This window comes from Crotalus tigris, unplaced genomic scaffold, assembly GCF_016545835.1.
Source record: "Crotalus tigris isolate CLP2741 ecotype Arizona unplaced genomic scaffold, ASM1654583v1 scf7180000017567.3851432, whole genome shotgun sequence".
In the NCBI taxonomy this organism is placed as follows: Eukaryota; Metazoa; Chordata; class Lepidosauria; order Squamata; family Viperidae; genus Crotalus; species Crotalus tigris.
Window position 1 is genome coordinate 1912747 of NW_024096477.1, and position 23449 is coordinate 1936195.

General features: G+C 38.4%; 1 protein-coding gene across 3 annotated transcripts in view; it reads left to right on the top strand.

Annotated features, from left to right (window-relative positions):
* The window catches only part of ADAMTS9 (ADAM metallopeptidase with thrombospondin type 1 motif 9), a 163651-nt gene that overhangs the window by 45645 nt on the left and 94557 nt on the right, over positions 1–23449 (top strand). For all 3 annotated transcript variants that reach the window (XM_039350178.1, XM_039350160.1, XM_039350169.1), the window contains exons 12-18: positions 2352–2497; positions 10232–10413; positions 12754–12890; positions 16052–16169; positions 16430–16525; positions 21034–21197; positions 21326–21455. In XM_039350178.1, the coding sequence (XP_039206112.1) occupies positions 2352–2497; positions 10232–10413; positions 12754–12890; positions 16052–16169; positions 16430–16525; positions 21034–21197; positions 21326–21455 (973 nt within the window). The remainder of the gene's footprint in view (positions 1–2351; positions 2498–10231; positions 10414–12753; positions 12891–16051; positions 16170–16429; positions 16526–21033; positions 21198–21325; positions 21456–23449) is intronic.

Below are 23449 nucleotides of genomic sequence, written 5' to 3' on the forward strand. Positions count from 1 at the left end.
ATAACATCCTGAATATCTCACTTAGGAGACTTCTTAGCTTGACTTGAATTGGTGCTATGCCTAGTATTGAGACTTTGGGTAAATGCATTAGTCTCTCTAATATATCTAATATATTATATGTGCTTCTGCTCAGATACAGAAGTAGAAGCGGTAATTGCTACATTGCATGTTGTATCACCCTTGGTGCCTGACACTTATAACCCCTTTGCCCATCCCATGCGCTGAATACATCCAATACATTTCAGTCAGGATGTCCTATTTATACAAATACCAAAATCTTGTGCTTTCCATTATTTTAAAATATATTTCTGCTTTTTAACTGAAGAGATTACAAATGTTGTTTTAGAATAATGTAACAACAACAATAATAATTAGTGAATTATTGATAGATTTACCCTGCTTCATTTGTCAACAAAGGTAAAGCCATATTTTTGACATTTGAATTGCTTTTTCCCATTTGTGGTGCCATCACAATTTTTTTAAGTTCTGCTCTTTGTTTCTGCCAATCTAAATTTAATTGTCTTGGTGTCACCTAAGCATATGACATTGGATCATCAGAAAAGATGGTGTACCTATTAAAATCTAAGCTAACAGTTTTCTCTCTGTGTTTTTTTTTTTTTTTTTTTTTGGTAAATTTAAACTTTGTTTCCTCTTTGACATCTTGGAAAGATATATTTATGAATGAAGGAAACTTTGAAATATCATAAAAGCTGTATCTTATCCATGAAATACACAGGTGGAGGGGAGAATTTTAACATAAACACATTTACTGAATCACTGTATTTTAACAAAACCTTTGAGGTATTTTATGTGTAGCTTTTTATTCTTTTCATATTCAGTTACTGTACATTCAATGCAGCATCAGCTAATAAATTTTGCAGTTGAAAATTATGGCAGTGAAAATCATTAAAAGTCTGTCTGTTACAAATTTTAAAGTGCCAGCACCACTGAATTTTCTAGCATTATTAATTACATTGAGAAACACAAGTATTTTCAGAGTGATAGAGTGTTTTCCTAGCTTCAGTTGTTACAAGTAATTTCAATTTGCTATAATATTTATTGTCTATCTACCCTGGATGTCTCTGAGGAAATGCATGAAAAAAACCTTTCTAGCTTTTTAAATTTTTATTTTATTACATACATGCATCTATAAATTCCTTTTTGTAGTACATTTAAAAACCACAAAAATTAAGAATTAAAAAAATGTGTTGTAGTAGGACAGCAGGATAATAGATTGACATAATTTTGGATACTAATGAAAATTAATCTGTGTAATTCAGAATAAGGCTATCTCTCTCAATTCATTTGAGAGCAAGGAAGGCTTATCTTTAGTGGAAAATTCTAACAAATATAACTATAAAAATCAGTTAGCTCTCAAGGTAGTCCAGACAAGAAACATGACAATAAATCCAGCTTTATCTTTATCCCAAGGTTACATTTAACACAAACTTGCATGTCTCCTCTTGCCCTCTCTTTTACTCACCCCAAAACTAGGGAGGGTCCCTTCTGCCACCCCTCTTCCTTCAGACTCAAATTTCATTTCTCAGGTGTTTAGGCTGCCGCTCTTTCTCCTGTTTTCCAAGGTCTTTTCCACAACCATTACAAAATTAGAGAAAGTTTCATTTCAAAAACATTGTAATGTGTGTGAAGAAGAGAGCATTTGTTGTATTTTAAGAGGAGGTGATAAGCTATAGGTAGTCTTTGACTTACAACTTACAACAATTGAGCCCAGAATTTTGGTTGTAAGTTGTTGCAGACATAAGTCACCATGCATTCAATTTTACAACTGTTAAGCGAATCACATGGTTGTAAGTCTGAATCCAGCTTTTCCAATGGGTGTTTTTTGCCAGAAAATGGTGAACACGTGAACATGGGATGCTGCAACCAGTTGTAAATATGAGCACCCAAAATGCAATCATGTGACTGCTGGAGTGGTACATGACTTCAAGGATGGTTTGTAAATAACTTTTTAGAGTATGTACCACTAACTTGAAACAGTTGTAAGTTGAGGACTGCCGACAGTAAAAATATTTGTACTTGTTATGATGGTGAGAAGTCACTACTTTATATTTTTCTTTTCTTTTTCTTTCCTACATCCTTACTTTTCTTTCTTTTCTGCTATTTCCTTATTTTTTCCCTTTTTTTGTTTCTTTTTTGCACCTTCTACTCTTTCCTTTATTCTACTTTTTTGTTTTGGTATTAGCTTTTACTACTGTAATTATGATTTTTAATAAAATTACTATTGAAAATATTGTAATATGCTGGAATGAAGCCTAATTGTACAATAAAATAATCTTGTTAAAAGTTTTTCTCTCTCTTTCTTTCTCTCTGGTCTCCTGTCTGGAATTTAGCACTGCAAGTATGGCCACTGTGTTCCCAAAGAGCGAGAACTACCTATGATAGATGGGGCTTGGGGCGCATGGAGCCCCTTCGGAGCTTGCTCACGAACATGTGGTGGGGGAATTAAAAATGCCATTCGAGAATGCAACAGGCCTGAGTAAGTACAAAAGGTTAAATATTACTACTGTAATTTCACCACCCTTTAAAATAGGAATCCTGAATGGACAGCAAACTGTGTTTGCAGTACAGCAAGTACCGTATGTTTCTTCTTTCTACATGTGTAGAATCTGGAAGTGCTAACTTTATTTAACAATGGCATCCCTATTTGAATCATTGGGAATAAACTAACTTTAAGACAGGATAAATTGTTGGCTTAAAGGTAATGACTTCTTGGGGTTTGCTGCATTTAATACTACATTCAAATATCACATAAAGTTATCTCTTTCTGATCTGTATTTAGTAGTCATCTGAAAGGGGAATGAAGCTGCTGGCAATAGACCACATGCATCAGAAAGTTGCTTGTTTGCGTGGTGGTTTATAACAGGATCCCTGGCTTTTAAAAAAAAAAATGTGGGAGCAGCCTGTTAACATGACAAAAGTAATGAGGCAGCTATAACATATAGTGAATACTCTTCTCTGAAAACCCCAAACCGTAACTTGATAATAAAATATGTGCCTCACAAAACATGAAAGTGATTCACCGAACAGCAGGGGGTAGCACTCTTTGTGAAACCCGCTTCTTAGAGAGGCTTGCCTGTTGGCTCTTCTGAATTTAATTTGGTGCAGGGATACACTTTATTTTAATTTGGAGTGTTTTATCATGGATGAGTTTGTTTTTATGCCGTTGCTAATTTACAGTGTTGAATATTTTAGTACATTTTGAAATAGTGTCATCTGCTTTAGAATTTTACTGAGGGACAGGACACAAATTCTTATAATTGATAGCTGGATTGAAAGACGAGTACATAAGAACACTGTATGACAGGCATTTTGGTAAAATGGATCAAGATATCACGGATGATTCATGTAAATGGGATATGAAGATGATGAACAGATGACACGCATGCATACATATAGTATATGACAAACAGATGGCACGCATGCATGCATGCTGGGGACAGCTGTAATCCAGTGAAGTGTCTCAACATGCATTCAATGGAACAACCTATAGATAGGTTAGTTTATCTATAGATCTGTATTTAGATTGGAAATTGCCCTAAATTGGGACTGAAACTGAAGCTGTGTTTATGAAGACTGAACCTCCAAGACCTGATTTCATTGCCAAAGCTCAACTCTGAATTAATGAGACTGAAACTTAGTCCAGAATTGCACCAGCAAAGCTGTGATTTTCAAAGGGGAAAAAACAGTCAGTTCAGACACTTTTTCTTAGAAATCCAGCTAGAATGGAAAGTGAGAAATTTACCTCTCCTGCCTGCTGCAAATCTTGATACTACACATATACTCATTTTATTTTATTTTATATATTTTATTCATTTATCTAATGCATATAATTTCATATCTCACAAGTAAGTGACTCTTGAGTGGTATACTACCAAAACTAAATTTGAATATAATAGAATACTTTATTTGGCCAAGTGTGATTAGACGCACAAGGAATTTCTGGTTCAGAAACTCTCAATGTACCTGAGGGGAGGAGTTGAAACACTGTATGCAAGGATATGAGGGCCTGTAGATATTTTCTCAGCCCTCCTTCTGACCCATGCAGTATACAGGTCCTCAATGGAAAGCAGACTGGTTGCAGATGTTTTTTCTGCAGTCCTAACTATCCATTGAAGTGTGTACCTGTCCTGTTTGGTTGCTGTACCAAACCAGACAGTTACCAAAGTACAGATGACAGACTCAATAGTTCCGCTGTAGAACTGTGTCAACAGATCCTGGGTTGAAAGAATAAATATTTAAAATCATTATCATTAACAAATATTAAAAGCATTTTTAATTTAGCATTAATCTTCACACATAAAATAATGCTAGTGCTAAAGATCAAGTGTCTTTGCAAGTGTCCTTTTCATTTATGGTTGTAAGTTGTCATCACACTACAAACTCTTTGAAGGTCTTTATGGCCTCCAAAGAATAATCTCCTGTAAAGACTAATCAACTGCTATGATTAGGAATTATCCCATTTTATACTAAGAACTATAGGCAGTCTCTGACTTAATAACCATAATTGGGACCAGATGTCCTGTTGCTAAGCAGGACAGTTATTAAGTGATTTTCACCCAGTTTTACCATATTTTTGCCACAGTTGTTAAATGAAACATTCAGTTGTTAAGCTTCCCCATTGACTTTGCATGTTGAAAATCGGCTGGGCAGGTCTCAAATAGCGATCACATGACTCCAGGATAATAATAATAATATAATAATAATAATAATAATAATAATAATAGTAGTAGTAGTAGTAGTAGTAGTAGTAGTAGTAGTAAAGTTGGAAGGGACCTTGGAAGTCATCTAGTCCAACCCCCTGCTCAGGCAGGAAACCCTATACCATTTCAGACAAATGGCTGTCCAGTCTCTTCTTAAAAGCTTCCAGTGTTAGATACTGCAACCCTGGTAAATACATGCCATGTGGCTAAATTTTGATCACATGACCATGAGGATGCTTCAGTGGTCCTAAGTGTGAGGACTTTTTAATGCTATTGTAACTTTTGAACAGTTCCTAAAAAAAATGGTTGTAAGTCAAGGACTATCTATAATTTCCTTATTTTTTGTCACAATTAACGCAAATTGATATTTTCAAGATAGAGTATTAATAACCAATGCAAAAATGTTGCATTCGTAAAAATAAATCAGGAAAATATTACAGTATATAGGACTGCTAAACATGAGCTGCAAAACTGTGAAGGACCATGGGATGCTAGCAAAGAGATGCAGAACCTTTTATCCCTCGCTGCCATTTGATAGCTGCCGAGAGCTTTGCAGTTCCTGCTGGGCAACCCTGCATTAAGCCATCAGAAAGAAAAAAAACCCAACACAAATAGCTTCTTTTGGTACTGGCCTAAGAAGCTGTTACTTTTTCTGCAATATGGGCAAAAAGTGCTTTCCCCAGATGAGCAACAACCCTAGTGACACTCAGCTCAGCTGTTTTTCTTGGTCTGAGTTGGAGAATATGGCATACAAGGCTTGCTATGGGATAAAAAGGAATTACATAATGTCTGGAGAAAATAAAGTCTTATAAATATTGCTTTAATAATCTGCTTCCATACCATATATAGCAATAGGAACTGGAGTTAGTACATGATTTGTCATTCTAGACTACTGCCCTACCCAAGCACAAAACATCTCAAGATAGAACCTATATTAGGACCATTCCACTGTTTTACTGCTTACATTTTATTGTTTATGGTGTCTCTACTGAGTAAGCCATGATGCCTAATATATCAAGGCAAACTTCTTTCAGAGAGTTGCAATCAGTTTGCTACATGAGGAAAAATTTAAATATTCTTTAGATTGTCTTTTTGGTCCTCTCAGAACTGTTAGAGTTCACCATCGTGGTGAAAACATTATGAGATGTTTTGTTTTCTAGTTGGCTCAACCTTCTGGTTGAAGAAGATTTTCCTAACATATTGATACCTTTTTGTGCCTGAAAACTATGGCTATGGTTTTGGGAAGAATAAGGATGGCAGTTAATGGCACATTATTGCAGAAAGGCAGGAGGCTGTTGGTAGAGGCAAAAATTATAAAACTCTGTCTCTGTTTTTGCACCAATCTGCCAGATGTCATGAAAATTCTGTCATGTTGGTGTTACATGATTGTTAATTCATGGGAGAGGAGGGCTGTTTGAAACCACAGCCAGTTTATATTGAAAAAAGTTCTATAATAAACATGTTAATGACATGGAACAAAATGCCATTATTTTGTTTCATAGTTAAAAGACTTCAATATTTTTTTCAAATGATTGTCATTTTTGCATATGAAATACAGTATCCAGTATTTTCAAACACAGACATTCAAATAAATAATATTGTTTATAGTGACAATGGAAACTTATGCCAAAACTAAGAAACGGATACAAAAAAGCGTGAATTCATGAAGTGCCAAAAATCCCTATGCCTGACAATATAAAACTGATTTCCAATATACTGTACTACTTTTTATGTAATCTGGAAGTGATTCCAGGTTTAATATATGAAATATCTCTAGGCTATCTCAGTAAAACTTAGTGAGTTGTTAGGATTTCACAAATGTTCTAAAAGCTCTTTGGGCTCACAGTTAAATATAAAGTTATGGGAATACTGTGTGAAAGGAATCTACCTTTAAAATACCTCATCTTTGCAACTGGAAAAATACACTTTGCAACAGATGCATGCTTGGTTAATTAAAAGGAAGCAACAACAGGATTAGGTGACACTGAATTTCAGATACAGATACATAGGATTACATTGCAAGGTTGCAATGTAGAGATACCTGCTGATAACCTCTATTGAACACGTGGGAATTGAGTTTTGAAAAAATAGGATAAAGAGCTTGCTTCCCTCCCCCCCTCCCCCCCATGCCCTTGTCTTCTGGGAATAGAGATGACAAGCTGGAGGCTCATCTTTGTCACACCTTCACGTATCTGCAATCATAATTTGAATGAAGATATGTTAACAATTCCTCAGCTTTTTGATCAAGCCGCTGCCCCCTATAAAAGCACTTGATTGACCATCTCTAAAATTAACCACATTAGAACCATAGCCTTATATTGATCACAGCAGAGCTTTTCCACTTTTCAAGACCGTAAAATAGACTTTTGCATAATAATCTGTTGATTAATGATTCATGATGAAACTTTAATATTTAAAAAAAGTTGATTTGTAAAGCTCAATCAACTTACAAGTCATGATTCAACAGAGATCTAGGTCTTTTTGAAATGGGATTAGAGTGAGATCCAGGTTTGCTTGTTTTTCTAAGAAAAGCAAATTAAGCCTTAAATTTTTCAAAGTTTCATAACTTTGTCAGAAATGAAAAAAAAAATCCCTTTCAAAGCTGTATGTATTAACCCACTCATCTCAACTGAGAGAGTTCCATCATCGTACTCTGAAGCTTGTAAATGATAGCTTGGAAGAAGAATTTGACATTGTACAATTTGTGACAACCTCTATATTAAAAGAACAATATTGCTATACATTACCTCTGATGTTAAAAAAACAATATTCTGGGGAGAATAGTATTCCTTTCAGAAATTATTATAGGTGGCCTTCAAACATAGTTTCATGTATATCAGACAATCCACTATTGATAAATTAAACAATCCATTATTGTTTACTGTTTTCAGATAAAAATGCATGCCATCTTAATGAAAAAGTATTGTGTTTAAAAGTCTTAAGGACAGATTTTTTTATGTGTACAAACCTCATAGGTATGTTTGTTTTAGAAGTAGATCCCATATAATTATGTGATTTGTTCCAGGCATCATTGTCTTTGGGGAAGTGGGAGGGGTAGAATGCAAATAGTGTGGTTTGTATATGTGCATCAAACATCAGGATGTATGTACCTAATGATGGGGCTTGTGTTGTGATGTCACTGCATGCAGGTAATTTTCCATTGTTTTTCTTCTGAATGCTTACATAGATAGGTGTGGAATTACCATTTGAAATTATGACGGCGCTAAATGAACCCCTACATGAAAGTCCAACGTTGCAGTGCCCTTATAGTGATGTGATCAAAATTTGGGTGCTTACCAGTGTGCTCATCCTTATGACTGTGGGAGTGCTGCTACCAATCCACCCCAACTGAGTCCTCAGCTGCCTAAGAAACCTCTCACAGGCTAGAAGGCCTCAGCTGCATGTGCAAGCTCCCATCTCCCCTCTGTCACTCCTGAAAAGCCTGGATCTTCTCTTCGCCCACCATGCCCGGAAGGCATGAGCTGGCTACTCCTAGGTCCAGTTATTTTTCCCTTTCCTTATAGCTGCTGACAGGCGTGTACAGCTGATGTGAAGCTCAGCTAGAAAGCTAGGGAAGACATCTTCCTTACAGCTAGAGAGGCAATCTTTCTTAAAGCTGGCCAAGAACAGGAACTGGCTAATGCTAAGGCTTTCTGGGGATGGTTCAGGGAGAACGCTAGGCTTTCTGGTGGTGTGGAGAAAGAGAGAGAGAGAAAGCCTGCATGCCCCTGGGTCTGGCTGGTTGAGGCCTTCCAGGCATAGTGGGACAGGGAGAAGACCAGGCCTCTTGAGAGGGAGGGAGAGGGAGGAGGCCCACGTGCTCCTGGACCTAGCTGGCCAAGGCCTTCTGGGCCCTGAAGGTTTCTGCTTGCAGGTGAGTGCTGGACCTCTCAAGACTTCCCCCTTAGGCACCTTTAACAACTGCAGTGGGGAATGCTGGGATTGTGGTCGTTGAGCAAGGCGGTCACATGGGAGTCTCAGTTGACTTGCAACTAAGATTCTGTGGTTGTAAACTGAGGTCTCTCTGTATTTCCTGTCACATTCTTAAGCCTTGAAAAGAAATTAAATTTACCAGATGGAACATTGCACTTGAAATATGTGAATGTTAAGAAATTGAGCTTTCATATTTTCCTGAGCAAATAATTTCTTCGTAAGTGAAAAGCAAAACGTGAAGTACAACGTGCAAGTTAAATATCCAGTGAGGGCATGGATTGTATAGTAGATTGGGTTGAATTGGATTGGATTTATTTATATATTTATTTGTATCCTGCCTTTATTATTTTTTATACATAACTCAAGGCAGCGAACATACCTAATACTCCGTCCTCCTCTTTTCCCCACAACAACCCTGTGAGGTGGGTAGGACTAAGAAGGAGTTACTGGCCCACGATCCCACATTCAGCCGTCATGTGTAATGCAGGACTAGAACTCACAGACTCCTGGTTTTTAGACCAGCATCTTGCTCTTTTGAATGGCCAATTACTTGATAATTTTCACCTTATCTATTTTCCTAAATGTTGGAAGGTGGCATTAGTCATTCACAATCAGATTCATGAACCACTGTTTCAATTCTGTCTGAAAATAGAGGCACAGAAAAGAAACCTGTTTTATCTATCAAACTAAGCTTTATTGTGTGGCTTTTGGGGGGGGGGGTTGACAGTTCTCTTGCTTTCATAGTCTCAGTCAGATAAGAAAATATTGGTTTTTAGCCTTTAAAGGGCTATTCCACCTAACAGGGAGATTGCATTTGGTCTTGCTGGTTGAAACTGAAACTGTTTAATTTCTAAAATGTTTTCTCTTTCTCTCTGAACTGATCTTGAAATATAACCATTTCAATCCAGTGCTTCCTCAGATGGAGAATAAATGTATTTTACAAGCCTTCCCCACTTCCCCTCCCTTTTTGCACACTTCATCAGCCCATCTAGGGCTAAATGCTATTGCTAAACTAATTCACCATTACATCTGAATCTGAAACAGATTTAAACTTCAATTAAAAATCTTCATTTTAAACAAATGTTTATCTTGATGTACAAACTGAAATTATGATTCCTATTTCAAATTTAAGGGGACCTTCATTATTTGATAAATACACCTCCTTGCTCACTAAAACTTACTGGATTGATTTAATTACTTCTAAACTGGACCCTAAGGTTATAGCTCATTTATCACTTTCCTTTTCTTTGAACATGATTTCCCCAGACTTTACCTTTCATCACTGTGAGAGAACTGATTCCTGATTCTCAAGAAGTAGCATCATAAGATGTAACATACTGTCTAGTTTATTGCCAGCCTGGTATCTTTCAAAGAAAGCTGCCATCTTCTATTCTTTATAATAGAAGCAGAAAAGCTAACTTAATTCAGACACAATAAGATCTTGATATAATGCAAAGAAAACAAAAGCTGAGAAAAGCATCGTGAACTCAAACATGGTTCAGCTGAATCTGAGAGAATACGAAAGTTCTTAATGTCATTCATAAATATATCTTTTTTTTTTGCTTAATTTTTTTTAGGCCAAAAAATGGTGGAAAATACTGTGTGGGGCGCAGGATGAAATTTAAATCGTGCAACACTGAACCATGTTCTAAACTAAAGAAAGATTTCCGTGATGAACAGTGTGCTGTCTTTGATGGGAAGCATTTTAACATTAACGGTCTACCTCCTAATGTGCGCTGGGTTCCTAAGTATAGTGGAAGTAAGTACATCAGTAAAACAAATAGATGCGAGAATTCGTGAGGAATTTGTTTGTTTATTTATTTTGATTTATTTATATCCTGCCTTTATTTTTTTATAAGTAACTTGAGACGATGAACTCAAGGCTAATACTCCTTCCTCCCCCTGTTTTCCCTACACCAGCAACCTGCGAGGTGGGTTGGGCTGAGAGAGAGTCACTGGCTCGAAGCCACCTGTTCCCTTCCTAAATACCATTGTTGGGCTGTGTTCTTCCTAGCCTGTGGCTGACTCTCATAAACTATTGTTATGAGATGAATTACTGTGGAAAATTTTTTTTCCCAACTGAGTTAATAAGAAATCGAATGAAACATTGAAAGTACAGTTGGGAATGTCTGTCAGATGTAGGACAGGACAATTGTGATGTATAAATCAGAGAAGAAACATCACCTTTTTGTATTTTTTTCCTCTGTTGAAAAAAAATACAGTATCTCTAGGTGTCAAAACTATTTCGATTTTATGGGCTATAGTTTAGAACAGTGATGGCGAATCTTTTAGACACAGAGTGCCCAAAAACTGCCCCCCCCCTGTTCCCCGAAGGGCCACCTACTGCCTCCACGGCCCACTGCAGCAGATCGCCCAGGTGGCCCTGCAGCGCCATGGCGGCTACACCCCCTGCCCATGCCCCGCAGCATCATCTGCACACGACAGGGCACAAAGGCATAGTCTTTGTTTTTTTTCCTATTCTTCAGGTAAGACAAACTCGCCTGTCCCCTGTTTAGCTATACTATTCTCAGGAAGTACAGATAGTCCTCAACTTATGACGAGTCGCTTAGCAGCTGTTCAAAGTTACAATGAACCTTGCAAAAGCTACTTAAGAGTCAGTTCTAGAGTTCTGATGGCTGCACAAATGACCACATTTTGGGCACTTGGCAACTGGATCACCTTTATGATCATTTGCAGGGTTCTATAGTCATGTGCCTGCAATTTACAACCTTTTCTGCCAGTTTCTGGGCTTTTCTGCCACTTTTTGGGCAAAAATACTATAGGAATACATTGATTCATTTAATAACTATGGTGTCACTTAACGACCACCACATTTCCTTAACAACCACAATGTTCACTTAATAACTGCTACAAAAAAGTTGTAAAATTGGGTCCAGTCACACATGGGTGCCTTAACATATGATGGCCATGAATTACAACAGAAATTCGGGCCTTCATTATGGTCGTAAGACAAGGACTATTGGTAAGCATCGTTGGCATCTAGTGCCTGTTTGTCCTTTTAACTGAGCTGGGAATAGCCCATTGGGTAAAAGATCAGTAATTTGGGCCAAGCAGATATTGGCAGAGTTTCTCTTTGTTTGTTTGTTAGTTTGTAAAATTTATTTGCTGCCTATCTCACCATGGGTCTACTCTAAGTGGCTTTCAACAGTAAAAACAGAGAAATGAAAAGTGTAAACCTTAGAATAATGTAATGGAGCAACAGAATAAACAATGAAAAATAAAACAATGATACAGTGATATGAGAATAAAAGATGGGTGGGGGGGAAGCAGGGAACAAGGGGGGAAGTGGCGTTTGCTATCAATCTAGTAACTACCTCCAGTGTGGTACTCTCTCATTGGGTTCCCAGGCCAAATGGCAGAGCCAGGTCTTCTGGTTAGAATGCAATATTGCAGGCTAACTCTGCATTCTATTGCCAGGATTTCAATCCTGACCAGCTCAAGGTTGATTCAGCCTTCCATCCTTCTGAAGTCGGTAAAATGAAGACCCATATTGTTGGGGACAATATGCTGACTCGGTAAACTGCTTAGAGAGGGCTGTAAAGCTCTGTGAAGCAGTTTATAAGTCTAAGTACTATTGCTATTCTTACAGAAGGATAGGAGGCTGGAGGTTAATCTCGCCTTAGAGACTAAGATGTTCCAAAGGGTGGGCACTACAGCAGAGAAGAATCTTTTTCTGGATCCTGATAATCAGAGTTCTTTAACCAATGGGATCCACAGTAGGTCTTCTCTGCCAGCACAAGTAGTGGGGACTTGTACTAGTGGAATGAGACAGTCCATCATGCAGCCTAGATCTATGCCATTAAGGGCTTTAAAGGTCAGCCCCAAAACCTTGAACTTTACCTGGAAACTGTGTAGTTCACAGAGCTGAGCTATAATATGAGCCATTCTAGGGTCCCCAAAGACTGCTCTCACTGCTACTGAAGCTCCCAAATGGATTTCAGGTGTAGCCCCATGTAGAGTGCATTGACTCATAGGCTGCAGCATGAATTCAGTGCTATGGGTCAACAGTAAGAGAACTTTCTAATCAAAGAAAGTGAAAGACCAGATAGAAAATAACCAGATTATTTTGCTTTGACAGTTTTAATGAAAGACCGGTGCAAGCTCTTCTGCAGAGTGGCAGGAAATACAGCTTATTATCAGCTCAGGGACAGGGTTATTGATGGCACCCCTTGTGGCCCAGACACAAATGACATCTGCGTACAAGGACTTTGTCGGGTAAATGTTACATTATTTTATTTAACAAGCTATTTTCAAACATGGGTCACGTTTTCCATCTTCTCCTCACATGAACTGATAATTGTGTGACATATCCTTAATTTAAGCCAGAGCTCTATTTTATATAATTTACACAATAGTATTTCTGTTTTACATTACTCCTTGGCTAACCACTGGAAGTGGTACTAGTAAAGTTCCAAATTGTGCAGAATGTCAAGTATGTCACGCATAAATAAATGCCATCCTAAAGAGAGACGCTGCTTGGTCCCAATGCATGGCTATGTTAATGCCAAGTGTGAGAGCTTGGAGGTATCAAAAGCCCAAAATGAACCTACCCCCTCCCCCCCAAAAATCAGTCCAATCCAATCTGGATTTAGCACTAATTGCTTCCTGCTTTAGCAGATGTGTTGGCATTTCTCTGTAAGCAAGAACGGTTCCGTATTAATAGTATAGTATTTGTTTTCGGCGGAAAAAAAAAATCTCTAATGTCCAGCAGCTCCAAGTTAACTTAGGGAAGATATCAGGCTTTAATTTTGAAGAACTGCTGTCAGTTTTATTTATTTTATTGAATTGTTGTCCTGCCATTATTATTTTATAGTTTACTGAAGGAAATGAACATACATAAATTCCCACCCAGTGGTGGGTTCGCACCAGTTTGGCAGAACCGGTAGCTAATTTTTTGTTGCCCAGGCCCAGAAAGGACTTCCAGAAGCGGTATCAAACACAGAGAACCAGTTGTTCACATATTTGAATCCCGCCACTGCTCCCACCTCCTTCTATTTTTTCCGCAACAACAGTCCGGTGAGGTGGGCTGGGTCGAGAGAGAATGATTGGCCCAAAGTAATCTACCTACCTTTCATGCTTAAATTGAGACTAGAACTCCCAGACCTCTAGTTTCTAGGCCAGCACCTTAACTGCTACATACCAATCTGGCTCTCTTTAGTTCAGTTGAGCTTAAAATATGTGTTCTTTTTTGATCCTGCTAGCCACACCAGCCTGATTGAATTAGTTGCCACACTACATCTTCTCACTCGTGCAAATGCAAGCTGATACAAATTTTCTATTCCCTTTTCCTCTCATTCACCAACTACTTACTCACGCATAGAGACTTACATAGCAAAGGAGGCAAAAATAATCCTTACCCATCTCAGGAAGCAGAGATAGAAACTGAAATCTCCCTCATTGCGTGCTGAGTTTATTTTACACCTGTCCTTTTACACAAAAACTGGAGGTTTTTAAGAAGAGATTGGGCAACCATTTGTCTGAAATGGTATATAGGGTTTCCTGCCTGAACAAGGGGTTGGACTAGAAGACCTCTGGGGTCCTTTCCAACTCTGTTATTCTGTTATTTCGGGACCAATCTTGGCATGAAATTTAAACAGAGAAGATTGGATCTGAGGAGAGCCCGGCTCCCCACACCACCTTCCCCGCTTCAATTGCTTTCCTGATCGTCTTCCAAAGAGCCTGTTAGTGAGCTATTGAGAGACAATTAAGTTTGAAGAGACGAGATGTGAGTAGAATATCATTTTCCACATTTCCATCAGACTTCCACTAACTTAGGAGTATTATTGTACCAGGAAGACGGCATGCCAGGATAATTCCTTGTGTGTCATCGTCCTTCACAAAGTAGCAGCTGCAGCAGCAGGGAACACGGATGGGAACCAGAAAGCCTGCATTGATCTGCACGGGAGTCCTCTGAATGTTGCGTGTGTGCACCGCTTGTTCCACATGCAATACAGATTGTACTGAACTAAATGGGCTAATTGTCTGATTCAAGTATAAATCAGCTCTATTCTCTATTGCCACTAAATCCTCTTTTGTTTGAAAATGATTGAAAAGCAGTGGAGAGGCTAAAAAAAAAAAGTACATTATACGTATCCTGGGCTTTCTGTTTCCTCTGTTTCGTCAGTTCAGCTGCAGGGTCAGAATTGAAACAGACATATTGCTTTTCTTTCTAGAGAGACTTACAGGATTGACTTACAAATACGTATTTATGAGAACTCTTTAGGTGCCAGGCTTCCCATAAAATGATATAATTTAACTAGGACAGATATAAAAATGTCCTGTTTGTAAATGGGAGTGACTTCCTTCCCTAAATGTTTGAAGAAATCTGAAAATGCAGTGCAGGAATTACTGTATTGTAAATGAGAAGCTGATGGGAAAGCATCTAAGTTCACATCATTGTAAGTTTCTACTTTAAGTGGAAACTTATTAATATTAGAAATCTTACTTTCTTAGAGTTTCAGAAGACCTATATCAGTGATGGCAAACCATTTAGAGACCGAGTGCCCAAAAACTGGCCCCGCCCCCACTCCACTATCCTGCCCCATCCCTGCTCTGCCCCCCATCCCCCACCCACCCTGCCCACAGGATCACTCACCGTCTCCATGGCCCGCTGCAGATCACCCAGGCAGCCCAGCAGCGCTATGGTGGCCACACCATCTGCCAGCGCCCTGCAGCATCAACTGCATGATGGAGTGTGAGGGCAGAGTCTTGTCTATACTACCTGGCTGCCATGTCCTTGGCTGCACTGCTCCATGTGGGCCATGCTCGAGGGTGACTCTCCTTCAGGGGGGCTGCTGGAGAGGAGGGGGCCGCGGGGGGAGGCAAGGCTGGTGCAATGGCACGTGTACCCATAGAGAGGGTTCCGAGTGCCGCCTCTGGCACCCATGCCATAGGTTCGCCACCACTGACCTATATGGTTGAGATTGGCATTATTATGACTATAGATAATTGGAGCAATTGTAGTCATTTTGTCACCATTGCATTCATGATTTGGCTGAAAGCTTCCTAAGCCTAGCGCTAGCGCTTAATAACCCAGACTCATCTGTTGTTGTTACAACTGCTACCCATTTCCACAAGGCATAATAATCTTTGTGTAATCTTCTCTGTAGCTCTAGGAGTTCACCTGCCTATCCTGTCTCACTTATCTCCCAGCGTGCTGTATTGCTTTGCACTTCACATGGCTTGAATGCTTACTTTTCATGTCCTAATAGGAGGATGGTTATGATTATTATAGCTTAACAGGATATTGGAAAAATAAAGAATGAATGTGCTGTCAGAGGCCATTGCTGGTAGTATGGTTTTCATTTGCAACCCTGTAAATTCTATCTTATTTTCATATTTGTCCAATTTCGTTCTGAACCTTTCTTTCTCTAAAGCAAGCTGGATGTGATCATGTGCTCAATTCCAAAGCCAGAAGGGATAAATGTGGTGTGTGTGGTGGCGATAATTCATCGTGCAAAACCATTGCAGGGACATTCAATACGGTGCACTACGGTAAGAAGAGAAAAGCTGTTTGCTAGCAAATTTAACCATATGTGACATGTTTTTAAAAACCAGTACTATGATGAATAAGATTTCACTTCCAGTTTTTTTCATATTTTGAGTGTCTTGTATTTGATGATAACATGAAAGTATCTACTTGGTTACTGTGATGTTGAATCATAGCACAGTTTTTCTTTTTTGTCATTATTAAAAAAAAAAATACTAAGGCTGCACATGTATAAAAAGCTTGACTTTCTGGCTTGTCTCCTCAGGTTATAACACTGTGATACGCATTCCAGCCGGTGCTACAAATATCGACGTTCGGCAGCATAGTTACTCAGGGAAACCAGAAGATGATAATTACCTTGGTAAGAGGTGATGCTCTTCAGCAACTGCAAATTAATGTTATTCCCTTCAAAAAAAATAAATGCTCTTGTCATATCTATCATATAACTCTTAGTTTGGCAAAAGACACAAAGATCACAATGGCAGCCCTTGTCTTACAGCCATAACTGAATCTGTTAATTTCAGTCATAAGCAGTGACCATGCCTGATTTTAGGACCTTTTTTGCAGTGAATAGTGCAAAAATACTGCAGTATTCATAAAGAGAATACTGCAGTTGTTAAGCAAACGCCATGATCATGAAGCAAACCCGTTGCGCACTATGAGGCGGTTTTTGCCAGAAACTGGAAGTAAATATTGGTTTCTGGCAAAAATGCCATAAATCACAGTCACATGACCATAGGATGCTGCAAATGGCAGTAAATGTCTACCACTTGCCAAACATCCAAAATGCAAGAGGTCATAAGAATCTTTTTCGGGGTCAATTGTAACTTATTAAGTGAGCACTCATAAGTCAAGCACTACTTGTATTGGGCCTTCCAATATCATTTTAGGATAGGCTCATAAGAACGCTTTTTAACAGACTTGGCCATTTAGTCAAGTGTTAATAGTATCATAATTGGCTATGATAGGGTTTTTTTAAAAAAAAAAACTCATCCTGTTCAGATGGAAGGGTAGAAAATAGACATTTTTATTGATACTATCACTTCATGTGAAGAATAAAGGCTACATTTCATAGACATGGGGCATTTTCTTGGGAAAATTAATTCCCCTCCATCTTGTATGCGCTATGATCTGGATGTCCAGGTCTATCTCCTTTCCTATGTTTTAAAAAACTCATTTGAGGTGGTTTTAGAGCGAATGTTGTTGTTTTTTCTCTATTTTGGGTTTAAAATGCAGTTTAGCTTTCTTTCAAAATCTAGAACAGAAAAAAGAGCAAATGTGCCTTAATTGAAATGTCTATAGAAGCTTTCAATATAATGCATTTACATTTTTATGCAGTTAAGACTATGAGGCCTTCTATAATGCCTGTGTTATTAAAACTGACGTTGATATTTAGACGTTTTAGAGGAATTTCATCTCTCTCACTCAGTCTTTCATCCTTCTCAGTTTTTTTCATATTTTTCATGGTTTGGCCAATTCAAGTTTAATTAATTTAACTGGGTCTATTAAGTATAAATCTGGGTCTAGCCCAGTGCTGGCAAACCTATGGCATGCATGCCAGAGGCGGCACTCGGAGCCCTCTCTGTGGGCACATGCACCATCACCCCAGCCCCGCCTCCCACGGCCCCCTCACCAGCAGCCTCCTCCACAAGGAGAGTCACTCCCCAGCATAGCCTATGCGAAACAGCGCAGCCAAGGACATGGTAGCCAGGCAGCGGTAGCCCCATCGCACGCAGATGATGCTGCGGGGCATGGGCGGAAGGCGTGGCCACCATGGTGCTGCTGGGCTGCCTGGGTGATCTGTGGCAGGCTGTGGCGGTGGTGGGTGGCCCACCGGGCAGGGTAGAGTAGGAACAGGGGGTGGGGGCAGTTTTTGGCACTCGGTCTCTAAAAGGTTCGCCATCATGGCACCATGCAGATAGAATAGAATGTGATCGTGCCTGGATTCTCTATCAGTTGTGTCTTTCCTTATCTCTTGCAGTCTTGTTCAGTCTCCACTGAATACTCCCTTAGGGCAGTAGAGTAGCAGTGATAAGAAACAGGTGAGAAACTAACTTAGGAAATTAACTACATAACAATAGCAAGCTGCTATTATTCAGGAAACAATACATTTTAAAGGAAGACAGGGTTCTTGAGCTGAAAGGGAACTATTTTTCTAAGTTTTGAAGTTTTCAGCTTTTAGTGTATAGTTTTGAGTCGAAGACAAAAAATGCAAACACAACACACTTTCTAATTCTCCATTTGTAAGTTCAGTTTGGAATTCATTGCACTCTGTACAAATAAATGAATTCTTTTTAATGATGCTAGATGGAGAAAAGAGGGTAGATTTGAAGATAGAAATTTGAACTAGCATAATGTTGTTGTGCTTGTGCTTGAGATTTTTTTTTTTTTTTTTGTAATTATCAGTAGTGGGAAATATTACAGCACACACTCACACACACACATATATATATTCCCTTCATATACAGGTGCACATCTGATTATACACAAGAATACAGAGCTGGAAGGAAACCTGATTAAGTTTTAGGCTCTCAATTTCTTTATCCTATCTGGAAACACAGAAACCTGTTAGGATCCATAGAATCTAAGTCTTTTCAGAAAATCCTAGATGGTGATTTACAATTTGTGAAGCCTCGTTTCCCTCTGAGATCTTGAGGTGATTTTTTTTTCCATTTTGGCTGAGCCTCCTTTTCATAGTAGAAAAATGGAACTAAGTCATGAAGCAAAATGCTTGAATGCAGACTGAGGAAAACATATTCTCAATCTGGTTAACTAGGTCCTATTCTGTGGCACTTAAGAGTCAGGACAAAATGGTCTGCCATGAGCAGTTTGGCACGTTTGAGGATAAAGCTATTTTGATTTAACTGGGCTTAGTTGGATTACTTGAGTTAAGTCAAGCAAACAATTTGGAATGAGGGACTATATAGCTCCATTATCCCCTTGGAGAAAGTGCAGTCTAAATTCTGAAGAAACATACTTCAATTCCCATGATGTATTCCTAGTCTGGTTTTGCACTGAAAACTAGTCTGCCTACAATTTGGAAATGTATCCCCTCATAGTGGCAAAAACTACTTTTTTCCCCCTGGGATTTTAATTGACTACTTGGTTTTATCTTGGAATAAGTGTTGTGGTTGGCTAAGTTGACTACAGCTTGCTCTAAATGGGATACATTTCTTCACTAGAATCAAGTTCATAACTTGGAGGAGCTTGAAGACCCAGCTTGGATATTTGAGAGTAAAATAATCTGGGAGACAATTGAAATCCTTTTATTGGCTTTGGCTGATATATCAGCTACAACTACGTATAAACAGAAGTGAATTGGGAATGTACCATAGGTAGAGTTATATTGGAAGACTCTACAAATTCCTTATTAAAAATTCACTTTTAAAGAACTATTGTTGCTGGATTGGCCAAAATTAAATGGCACTAAATTAGAATTTCATTTGTTGTCTGAAATCATATAAAAAGATTTTTATATTCTAACCAAGCACAGCAGGAGTCACTGAAAATTAAGAATGACACATAGCTTTCTTCTACAGGAAGTCCTTGACTTAGAACCGGTCACGTAGTGACGATTTGAAGTTAGAATGGACCTCACCAGGGGTATTTAGAATCCCGTTCCAAAGTTCTAATGACTATCCACTCCAGCCCATCCCCCATCATGTGACTGTGTTTCGAGTGCCTTTTGGCAACCAGCTCACATGGCTGCATGACAACATTTTATTACTTTTTTGGGGGGAGGGTGGCATTTATTTCATTTTCAGCAAAATCTGCCCATAATAAACAGTTGATTCACTTAGCAATCACAACATTCACTTAATGACCACCACAGAAAAGACTGTAAAATCAGGCCAATCACATAGGTGATCACTTTACAACCATCACTATTTACAACTACTTAACTGTAATAGGCAGGCTCCATTACAATCCTAAGTCGAGGACTGCCTGCATTGTATTTTGATCTGGTTATTGTTGAAATCACATTCAGGTAAAATGAGATCCATTCTGGAAAAAAACTAGATAACCTGTTCTTTAACAGATATGGTTCCAGCATTATATCATATCTTTATTCTGAATATAGGTACAATTCAAGGATATCTGGAAAGCATGCTGCAGAGTATTCCAAAGTAACTGTGTAATCTAGTCCAGTGGTGGCGAACCTATGGCACATGTGCCACGGGTGGCACGCAGAGCCCTCTCTGTGTGCACATGCGCTGTCGCCCGAGTCCTAGCCTTCAGCTGGGTTTTATAAAACCTTTTTGCTTTAGGCCTCTGCTGCCGTGTGCACAAAAAAAAAAAGGTTCAATCAATCAATCAATTTCAACTTCTCACAGAAAAAAAGATCTCGCAAAGTTGGAATTGATTGATTGAACTGTTTAGTCCCACCCAGTCTGCCATTACCACCGCAACCACACCCACCCAATGGGCCACACCTACCCAATTGGCCACACCTGCCCAATGGGCCCCGCCCGCCTGGCATCCAATGATACATACGTGGGTTTGGGGTTGCAGTTTGGGCACTCGGTCTCTAAAAGATTTGCCATCACTGAGATTCTAGTCCATTAAAAAGCAAATTCTTCAAGTTATGATTTTTCGTATTGTGGGGTTACATCCGGAAAACACAACTTCTATGATTATGATTTTCTAATTTATTCTAACTAGGCTGCATTTTAAAGGAGAATTTAAATTATAGAATTCCTATTAAGTAAATAAATTGATTTCTACACTGCCGGAAGAACCACAATCATTGGGTTGTCTAGAAGTAAAATGAATAAATCAATATCAATATTAAATGCACTGTAATATCCTTCCTGGTGTAGATAAGAAAATTAACTGTGATTCATTTTTTGTTTATCTTTGTGAACCTAGCATTGTCAAGCACTGAGGGCTTCATATTAAATGGAGACTATGTTGTCAGTATGTTTAAGAAGGAAATCAAAATTGGAAATGCTGTCATAGAATACAGTGGCTCAGACACTCCCGTTGAACGAATCAATTCTACTTACCGCATTGATCAAGAAATAGTTCTTCAGGTGAAAAATCTCTTTTTTTTTCCCCTAAAAGAAAATCAAATAGATCTTGCTTTTTTTTAATGTTTATGGAGATGAAATAGTACAGTTCCTCCCTTGATGTTTTGCTTTTCTTATCTTTTTCTTCTCAGGTTTTATCAGTGGGTAATTTATATAATCCTGATGTTCGATACACATTCAATATCCCCATTGAAGATAAACCTCAGCAGTTTTATTGGAATGTCTATGGACCTTGGCAGTCCTGCAGTAAACTCTGCCAAGGTACGTGGCTTTAAAGGGATTTGAAAAACCCTTTAAAGGGATTTGAAAAACCCAGACAATATACATAATGGTTTTGATTTATTAAAGGGGATACTATATTATTAATTAGATGATTTAATATGGTGGGAAATAGATAACTTTTAGAAAATAGAACAAGACTATACTCAAATAGATAAGATGTGTATTTTGAATATTAGATTCTGTTATGAATTGAGATAAGGGAAACTTTGGTTACCTAAAGCCTGGAAATTATAAATATCAAATGTTAAATTTGAATATTGATGGGAAACTAAAAATTGGGGAAAAAACCAATAACCAAAAAACCATTGATTGTCTATAAAGATTGAATGTAAAAGTAATTAAGATATGTATAAACTAAAAATTTATTGATAAATGTAATAATGATGTTTTTACTTAGTTGATATAATAAGAACTGTATTAGTTTAAATACAAGATAGTAGATATTAAGGGAAAAAGAGAGGAAATATTTGATGTTGTAACTTGAGATTTGTACTAAAGATTTTTGTATGTTATTGAACTATTGATTAATCCAGCCACCACGTTGCTTTTTAAATACCTAAATGTAAAATTAGAAAAATAATTCCAACTTCACATTTCCAAAAGCTGTAGCTGGATGATGATAAGATAAGATAAGATAAGATAAGATAAGATAAGATAAGATAAGATATCTTTATTGTCATTTTTATATTGTGGGCACAATGGCACACATCAAAAATGAAATTTAGTTGCCTGCTCTCAAAGTGAAACACATACATGACACACACCTAAACATACTATGAACATCATATGTATAGACCCACATCCCTACATATACGTAGCAAATAAATATTAAATATTGTCCATCTTGAATATATAATGGAAGGAGGAAGCTTGTCTTTTAAACTGCTCACAATATTAAGACGCTTCTTAGTACTTTAAGCTGACTTGAAGGAATCTTTATGTCAAAATCATGACTGCTGCCCTGTATTAGAATTAATTTGGTGGGGTGGTTAACACCAGTCTTGAAGCCAGGAAATGGTGAGTTCTTAGGTATAAATCCAGTTGATTGACTCTGGGCTAGTTATCCTCAGTTCAGGAAGCAGACAAGGGCAAGCCACTCCTGAAATCTTACCAAGAAAATTTGGGGACCAGTCCAGGCAGTCACCAGTGTCAACACCGACTCTAAGACATCAAAGAAAACAACAACTCTACATTAAGTTGGCTTCTCTTGTGCTACTCAAGATAGAGAAATAGCATAAGCTACTAAACACCAATGCCTAGCTCACAACCCGATTTTATGACCTTTTTTGCCAGGGTTGTTAAATAAATCCATGGTCATTAAGTAAATGCCATAGTTGTTAAGTAAACTAGTGGTTTCAGTATGGGTGTAGTTTTGCCAAAAAGCAAAAGTAAATGCTATTTTTTTGACAAAACTGTTGTAAAATGCTGTCCTGTGGCTGCGAGACGCTGCAAAGGGCCATAGATGTGGCTCGGTTGCCGGGAGTTTCAAGTATGGTCACATGACCACAGGGTAACCTTACCATTGGAACTTTGAATCTGGATCATAAGTACCCCCCAGGTAGGTCCATCAGAATTTTGAATGGTGACTAAGTTGAAGAATACCTCTATACCAGTGGCCCCCAACCTTTTAAGCACCGGGGACTAGTTCCATGGAAAGAGGTTTTTCTGCGGACCAGAGGGGGTGTGGTTTCGCATGCTGCCTTTGATTGTTTACATGGCCCAGTGGCTGACTTATGGCCATTTCCTGGCTAAGGGTAGACTTCTACTCCAAACCTTAACACTACCTCATATACCCTGTTTCTCCGAAAATAAGACCTAACTGGAATAAGCCATAGCATGATTTTTCAGGATGCTCGTAATATAAGCTGTACCTCAAAAATAAGCCCCAGTTAAGATCGTCAGCCTGACAGATGCATTTAGTACCATATTTCCCTAAAAATAAGACCTAACCAGAAAATAAGCCCTAATGCGTC